At 32.2% G+C, this 9,416-nt stretch overlaps 1 protein-coding gene across 1 annotated transcript; it reads right to left on the bottom strand.

Moving 5' to 3' along the window:
- On the bottom strand, positions 1–5,401 carry LOC106753962. Its single transcript, XM_014635867.2, has 2 exons — positions 5,025–5,401; positions 1–2,622 (listed from the first exon to the last, which is right to left on the bottom strand). The coding sequence occupies exons 1-2, from the start codon at positions 5,029–5,031 to the stop codon at positions 539–541; spliced, it is 2,091 nt and encodes a 696-aa protein (XP_014491353.1). The 5' UTR covers positions 5,032–5,401; the 3' UTR covers positions 1–538.
- Positions 5,402–9,416: the final 4,015 nt, after the last annotated feature.

Genomic DNA, 9,416 nt, shown 5'->3' with positions numbered 1-9,416 from the left:
TGAAAAAGAAACCCGATGAACACAAGAAAAACGACACATTTACAGAATAGGTTTACATGTCATGTGCAGTTTGTACCGTTCAGAATCGCCAGGAGCCAAGCAACTGCACAAACACCAAGCATTCTAAAAAGACCTTTTTATCTTTACAAACGAATGATGTTATCAATACAGATTGATTACTTCGATTAGAAACTCATCACCAGAAAAATGAAATGGAAAGAAAGCTGTTAAAGTCATGTTTTGGCACCTCAAAATGAAGGAATGATTATTCTTCGTATACCCAAAGATGCCACCAATCAAGTCTCAAGATTTATGGAAAGATACAGCAGACCGACATGAGCAATCATGACATGCTCATTTCATGGAATGCACTAACCATTCCTCAAATAAATCGTTCTTGGTATATAAATGCATGAGCACCAGAGATCAAACCAATGACTTCCATGTTTTATTTACCACCCAAAAGTCCAAGCATTGCAATGAGAAACACGTTAAGACGAAGACTTTCCATTTCGGACATTGGACCCAGTTTGAAAGCCTAGCCTGTTGGATCAATTTCCTTTCCATGATCATCTTCGTGAATATTTCGCCTCAACCTTCTCAGCCATATTTCATAATCCATAGGATAAGGTGTCCCACATAGACTATCAACATAATCAGCAAAAGCTTTCAGCACTGTGGAAATATCACCCAGCTTCTGCTGAATTAATCTCCTTGACCAAGATGTCTCCCTCCATAGTAGAGCTCCCTCTACGGAATCTAGATCTGGGAAAACTCCACCACATGAATAATAAAGCATATAGACTAGGCTTTCAGCATCTGAAGCAGAGCATAGCTTTCCTTCTTGAAGTGCATAAGTAGATGAGAAATGAAGGTTCATAGCCGGACGATCTCTATCTTCAAGAATGGCATGACCCCATCCAATAAGAACAAAATAAGGGTGCCTCACGCCAGACTTTACACATATCACATTCTCTGGCCTGATGTCTCCATGCCGAATTCCAGCAGAAGCAACAGCTGAAAGCGCTGATAAGCAATCGTGGCAACATCTGATAGCTTCCTCTGAACCAAATTGACCATTGCGTACCATTTCAGCTACTGTTTCACCAACTGGACTGGTTACAAGAACAGGGGTCCCACACCACGGGTGGTCACAATTTCCACCAGAACTGGGTCGACGACAATGACCTGGGTGTATGATCCTACCAGAGGCACTCAATTGAGGCAGATATTTGCTTGAAAGACCTTTCTGCTTCATTACTGTCAATACTTTGGTCTGCCTCTGAACTTGATACCATAGATTCATATCTTCCCATGCTGGTTCCAGCTGGGACGGATGAGAGCCCACATATAGGAACAGATTTTTTCCTTGGTCTTCAACATGGGATGCAATGAAGTATGTCAATTCACCAGTGTTGATTACCTCTTTAATCTGATAACCCTTTTGCCAATCTGAATCCTCCAGCCATAATATGGTTCCTTCTGATATCACAGACTCCTTGGAATCAACTTTAACTGAATCATCTTCAACTTCAACAATTTCAGGGGAAACACTACGTTGTTGGTATCGATATACACCATTTCCATTTACGTTGCTATCTCCTAACTGCCTCTCAACTCTTCTTGTTTGGAGACGTGAACTATGATCAGCAGCTAAATCCTCAACAGAGTGCTTGGGCATTCCGGCAAATTGCATTATACAGTGGAAGGTTGCAAACAGTACCTGTAGCGCGCCAATATCTCCCCAATTTGCATTTCCAAGTTTGTTCCAGATCCTATCAATTGGGGAAACAGAAATTCTAGAATGATTTTTTACCCATTCAGCAGCACATTCATAAACATTATTCACGTCAAATTTGAGCTTATTTACATCTCCTTCAACCTTTACAACTCCCCCATATTGAGAATCAACTAGAAGAACAAACACCGTGCATGGATCTGGAAAGAAGCTCAGTCTACTTAAACTCCTTGCCAATAGCATTCGAAGAGCATAAAATAGAGCTTCTCCAAGAACTGATGGAGAAGGCTGACGATCACTGCCAACAGCATGGCCTCCAATATCAGGCCTTAGAAGTGCCAATTCAAGGACATGATCCCATTTTCCATGAGGATGTCGAGAATTATTGAGCAATATACCAGTACCACAAAGACCTCCAAGCCTTCCATTTGCAATAGCCTGTTCAGCCTGATAAAACTTCATGTTGGAATTATACAGACAAGCCACAGAAAAAGGCATGGGCTCATCTTGACTCCAAAATGCCTCCCACAAGCCTTTTATACTTGCATGTAAAAAGTCTTCAATCGCAAGATAAGCTGTTGCTTCTAAAGCATCAGATGTGGAAGCGTGAACAGCATTGGGCATGCGTGTCAGCTGCTGAAATGAAATCCCTTCCAATGCATAATCAAATTTTTGAAGTTCAATCAACTCAAATGGAACATCAAATGCCTGCTGTTTCAATGCACTGTCTTCTGTTACAGATCCAAACCAATCTACAAGTTTTGCAGTCAAGCTGCTACTATCAACAAACTTATAGAAGAATTGCTGATTCCGAGGCCTACCCCCAGATGATACACTGGATCTCTTTGTCCCAGACCCTACTGATTCCTGGTCTGGGGATTTACCTGTAACAAATAGCTAAGTTCATTAATATTACAATAACTATTGTTCTCTTTTATATAAGGATGGCAAAATCATGCATTCATTAGTTTAAGTTCAAAAGTCAGCAATAATTCTCACATGATTTAAAAATTCAGAGATAAAAAGTAATGCATAGACTGACAGATTGACAGTCCAAATTCAATATATAAAAATGAAAAATAAGGTATATTCACTTATGACTAGATGTGGAAGCCCAGAACCACCGTATTATTTATTGAGGTGAGATCAAAGTGATCAAGCATGACCCATCCTTCCTTGAGAGATTCCTTCAGGAGGATTTCGTTTTAATAGCTCAAAGTCACTCTTGAAGAAAAAAAGTGAGATTTTTTTCTCCGGTAGGGGTGTAGTTTAAAAAAGTGACAGATAATAACCCTTTTATTGTACGGTCAATTTTAACATATCAGTTTATCTAATGTGAATTTCCTCTAAGAGGTTAAACCATGATGCTGCTTCACTCTGGCTGAAATACAATTACCTAAACCACACAATAATAAGGAAGTTTCATAGCCTTTATTTTTAGTCCAATTAATGCATCCAATATCAAGGTCCTAGCTTTACTAACAGTTATCAACAGTTTCTTCCCCACCTAAGGTAGATCCATCATATGTTGCACAGGGTACACATCAGAGGACCATACAAAAGTCTCACCACTTCACATGGTCTACAAGAACAAGTAACAGAACATAATAAAATCAGGACCAGTCTTGCCAAAACAATAAATTTTTCTAGCTTAAGAAAATCACATTTCATTACAGCTAGAAACCTGTACTCAAGCACCTATAAGCAGTGCAAACATATTTTAGGTTGTCCTCTTAACTACTGGATCCACGATACAAGGCTGCAATTTGTTGGTCCCAAAGTAGATGCTTTCTTTCACATTAATGTCAAAAGGGAGATCTCAAATTCTCCTTCAACCTTGCTTACAGTTCAGAATCACAGGTAAACATGGTGTGCTTACATTCGGCATAGCCAAATCTCTGCTAATGCTTAAGCCACTTCCGTTAAGATAAAGACAAGGAGAAATGGGATAATTGTTGAAGATCTACTTATCTAGAAACATTCTTTCAAAAAGTAAAAATGTCATTCTATCACCTCATTATTAATTAAGAATAAAAAATTACCATCCCAACTACCGCTTATAATAAAAGATAAGCATGAGTGAAGTTGTTGCATCTAAATCTATAACCATGTAACCACATATAAATGGTCAAGATTAAAAAAATGTACATTGACTTTTTTAAGTGGTCATGTGACCAGAAACTATCTTTTAATCAAGAATATCAGTGCTTGGTCTAAACTTATAGCCCTCATTTCCCACAATAAACAGAAATCCTCACTACATATAAGGTCCTCCTCACCATTAAAGTTTTCACATCGTTCTATCTAGCTCAGTTCCTGTGCACTGAGACACGAAAATTGATTCACATGCTTAATACAGAAAAATTCACAGCACTAACCAGTTTTGCACCCTGTTTACCTAATTCTTCAGTGTCAAGAAAAACAAATTACTCCATTTATCCATTTCACTGCCGGTTCTATCTCAAACAAGCACATCAAGGCAGGAAAATGCTTGAACACATCTCACAATATGTAACTATTACACCCTTGTCAAGGAAAAAAAGCCATTCATTAGCAAATTCAAGCCATATACCAACTAGATGTCTTAGAGGCCAAAAAAATAAGAAGAAAAAAACAAATGTCTTGATTGATCTACTAAATCACTACAACTAAAACCCTACTATACATAGAAGAAGTCAAATTGAAGTTTTAAGTTAGACCATCAATAACCACAACTTGGACTTCCCCAAAAGCCTAATGCATCAGCATAAGTTCAAAGTCTACAGGCCTTTTTAGATGCGACCATTCATATCGAGTTACTGAGGAAGAAATGAGCCATATTCACAAAGTTTAAGCCTTTGAGAAGAACAACCCAACGTCACCATTGCTACAACTGCAGCAAACTAACAGAATCACTCAAATCCAAAATTCAAAGAGAGAAGCACAATCGCAACCCCCCAACTCCAAATTCCTAAACTTCCCCTTTCGCAGAGTTGAATTGCATCGCCAATTTCTCAAATTTAAGAACTCCCACACGCCCACAGAAGTTTCTATTCGAATAATTAACTCATGCAATGCAACCACAGACACAATTCAAATACCCCCTCCCACCCCCACCCACACAAACCCCAAAAGAAAAACATAATAAAAGAAAAACGAACAGAAAATAATGTGGAGCGAGCAGAGTCAATCTCAGCAAAGAGCAAATGAATTGGAGTCAAAGTAGAGTCAAATGATAGAGAATTTAGGGTTCAGAAAAACAAAAAGGAAGTAAAGAAGAAGAAGAAGGAACAGTGTTGAACGATACCTTGCATTTTTTTTTTTTCAGTGTTATAACTGTGTACAACAAAGCTTTCAGATCTTCCCCTCTCTCTCTCTCTCTTTTCTCTCTAATTATATATATATAACTTTTAAAATTTTCTCTTTGGGTTATGATGAGGTGCGTGGCTTAGCAGAGCAAGATGCAGATCGAACCGTGTTGGTGGCTGATCCAGCAGGTGGTTGAATTGCTGGTCCTGCTGCTGTTTTTCACTTGAATTTGAAGAACCATGGCAAAAACACAAGCTATGCTAATGCTTTGCTTTTGTTTTTGTCATTTTATTATTTGAGCTTTTCACTTTTTGAGTTCCTTCATGCGTGTGTTACTTTTGTGCTGTGTGAACTGTACAATATACACAACACGGGCATCACCCATTGGTGGTTGCTTCTTATTTCATCATCATCAACATCACCATAAAAATAATAATAACAATAGTAATTTATTAAAGTACAAATAAATGCGTGTAATTAATAAATAATGATTATTAATTATCATTCCCTTTGTTGATAAACTATTCCCTTCTTTGTATACTTTTGAATTGAGGTCATAGACTCATAGGTGTTAGGGTCTCACTGTAACGAATGACTCATGTTTTTCTTTTCTTTTTCTGGGGCGTTACCTTAATAAAATGGGAATTAGTTTGTTTGGTGAAGGGAATGATGAAAGAGACGTTTTGTTTTTTCTTATGAATTTTTGGGGATTAATTTCATGTTTAGGGTTCCAAAGGGTGAATGAGAAAGGTTGCTTTCTGGTGAAAGAATTGGACCCCTGAGTTTAAAAAAAAAAAAAAAAAAAAAAAAAGAGTGGCCGGCCATTGGAAAGAAAAGAGATAGCTCTGATTTGTTTTGATATATACTACGTAGGTAGTGAAGGAGCTGGATGACTTTATTTGGTTTGGTATATACGATTTTTTTTTTCGTATATTTGTATTTTTATAATTTGATTTTGGTAGTGTCAGTAAAGATTCATTTCACTGATTTGGTAACATTTATGTTATAGAAGTTTCATATAAATTATAAAAATATATAAACCATTAGGATTTGAGAATAATAAATTAATAACTAAAATATTCTTTTGGTTATTGTATTTGTTCAAAAATTTTAAATTAATTTTTGGTTGTTACGTGTCAAACTGTGGTGTTTTTTACTTTTTGAAATTTTTAAAATTGTTTTATTTTTCAAGAAAAAAATAGATTTTATTATATGTCAAGTTAGTTGATGTCAAGTGTTAAGTTATTGTTTTAATATCAATTTAATTTCTACATTTTCTATTTTAATTCAATTTAACTTATGTTATAAATGTATTTGTGTTGATATTTTATTACCTCAAACTTTAATATTATTTTTTTATTTGAATTTAAATTTAAAATAAACGTATATAAATTTTTATAGATTCATAAATTTATACTTTAAATATTTGTATAACATTATATATCAATAATTCATGTACAAATATTAAAATTGGTTTAAAAATAATAATTTTATAAGTTCAAATGTATTTTAACACAATTTAAAATAAATATATTTAAACTTTTAATAAAAATAAATAAATAAAGTTTAATGTAAAATATAAATTTAAATAAACTTAATATTATTAAAAATATTTAATAAAAATATTATTTTTTGTAAAAGTATCATTATTACATTTTAAATGTGGTTTCAATGTGAAGAAAAATGAAATTATTCAATTTTAAAAAAGAAATAAGATTGAATTGAATCAAATTAACAAATACAAGGACTAAATTGATATTCACACAATTACTTAACACGTGGTACAACACTAATTTAACACGTGCTAAAAGAATTTAAAAACAAATTACAAAAAACTAAAGAAAATTAACAAAAAAATCATAAACTAAAATATGACACGTACTTAAGGTTGGTTGTATAGTACTAAAAGTCATAATTGTTACAAATTTTCAAAAGTAGAAACTCAATTGAGATAAATCAAAATATAAGAACCTAATTGAGACTTTGGAAGAAAAAAGAAGGTTAACCAGTATTTTAACCTAAAATAATTTTATATTAGTTGATTCTTAATTATTTGGATATGGCTAGTTTTTTTACTTAATTAGTAATTTGACTTTTATATTTACATTTGTTTTATTTTAGTTTTTATATTTATTAAATGAAGTTAATATAATTTTTTAGTTAAATTGACCTCAACATTATTTGAAAAGTGATGATGCGTCACTTCAACAAAAGATTTAATTAGCAAGTTCGTCCTTATATTCTTCTTCTTACTCAATTGAGTTCATATATTTTTTTTTATATAAAAACAACGTGATTTTTTGTCTATTGGTGTCACCCTCTATGCATAGGCAAAATTAATCCAAAAGCCACAACTAGGCTGCATATATTCAATAATGGTGTGTTTGGATTTGAAGATGAATTTGGGAAAGTAGATTTGAGAGGAAAAGAAAGTGAAAATTAGGTTGTTTAGATTAAAAAAAAGATTGTATTATTTGAGTGGATCTTGAGATGAAAGTTTATAAAAATTGGTGTATGATGTAATGGGTATGATAGATTTAAAAAATTATGAATGGATAAGATTATATGATTATCATTTTACTTTGAAGGATAAATATGATATAAATTTAAATAAAAATTATATTAAAATGAAATTAAAGTTGTTATTTAAAATAAAAAAAATTAAATAAATAAAAGTTATATTTAAAGTAAAAGAAATTTAAAGGAATAAATTTATATTATAATTATTATAATAATAATAATTATTATTATAGTTATTATAATATATCACCTTTATCCTTTCATATTTCATACAGCACCCTACAAGTCAAAGATAAACTCAACAAATAGGGTAATTGTGTAATTTACAACGTATGATCTGCATTTCTTAGCAAATTTATCCACTGGTGTGAAGGAGCTCAATCCCCTTCCTCTCGCATTTTAATGTGTGTAAATAGCTCGAAATTATACGGAACAAACACGTTTATTATTCAATTTTCTTTATGAATTACATACCTAAAAATAAATATAGGCTAAATGGTTCTAAAAATGTATGGAAAGAAATTTCACATTACTTGTTTAATTTTAATTATTGACCATAAGTTGAAAGTTCTAAGCATTCAAGACCTTTTTGTGGGTTTCATCAATCTTGTTTCATTTACATAAAAACATAACATGTATAATATAAGAAACACACAAGATAAAGGAGGTAAGTGTTGTTCAATTGTACTTTACATTATTAAATTCACAATACGATTAAGGTTGTTCAAAAGACTATAGATAAAAAATGAAGAGAGATAATATTAAAACATAGTATATAACATGATAAAAGAAAGAAAGATCAAAGCATAATAATTTATTTTAACTTCTTTCCAATCCAAAATTATGTTTAGTGTCTAACAAAACCACCAAAAATTTACTACCACAACTTATTATTAGTATTATATTTCTTCATACTCCAAAAGCATAATCATTGAAGACTTTTTTACTTATTACTTCAAGTAATTATACTAAGTAGTCTATACAAACACAATTTTCTCGTGCTAAACCTTTTCATAGAGAATAAAGTAAAGTAATATTCATTGAACTACTTCATTTCACAAACATATATACAAGTTATAGCATAAGCTATTTATGCTTTGTGTTTTTAAAGTTAGATAAGAAAAAGGAAAGTATTTTATACACTTTGTAAATTTTGTTCAAAATTTCTCTTTTAGTTTTTAAGTACTCCAGTACGTGTTAGAAAATAATGGATGACTTTGTTAAACCAAGAAGAAAGGTGGGGTTGAATTGGTTTTTAAAAAAATGTAAAAAGAGTTCCTTTCTTTAAACATACTTCATAATATAAACTAGAATGCAATTTAATTTAGAACCGTAGTAATATAAGAATTGAAAAGCAATGTAAAGAAAGAGATAAAAAATACACAAGAATTTATACTAATTCAAATTCAACCAATCATACATCTAGTTCTTAGTTTTTCTCCTTAGAAAAAATTGGTTTCACTATCAATAAAAAATGTTTGCACAAAGCAAGACAATAATTACAAACACCACATACAAATCAGTTCTTGATCCACTCAAGAGGATATCACAACCTAGAGGATCTCAAACCTCCATCCACTTTATGACACCTAAGAGGATATATATTTTATCCACTCTCATTGCAAACCCACAACAAAAAAAAAAATATTGATAAACTTGAGAATTAAATTGTAAAATAATTCTAGAGGGTTTGATTGATCCCTCTCATAATCTTCTATTTATAATAATAAATTGATACAAGAGTACATGATAATTAGAGTAACCTANANACAATATAAACATGATAATTAGAGTAACCTAGACACAATATAATCATGATAATTAGAGTAACCTAGACACAATATAATCATGATAATTAGAGTAACCCTAG

Source organism: Vigna radiata, unplaced genomic scaffold (genome assembly GCF_000741045.1).
Source record: "Vigna radiata var. radiata cultivar VC1973A unplaced genomic scaffold, Vradiata_ver6 scaffold_7, whole genome shotgun sequence".
Lineage (NCBI taxonomy): Eukaryota > Viridiplantae > Streptophyta > Magnoliopsida > Fabales > Fabaceae > Vigna > Vigna radiata.
The sequence above is the reverse complement of the archived record's forward strand: the minus strand, read 5'-3'. Positions and strand labels throughout refer to the sequence as shown.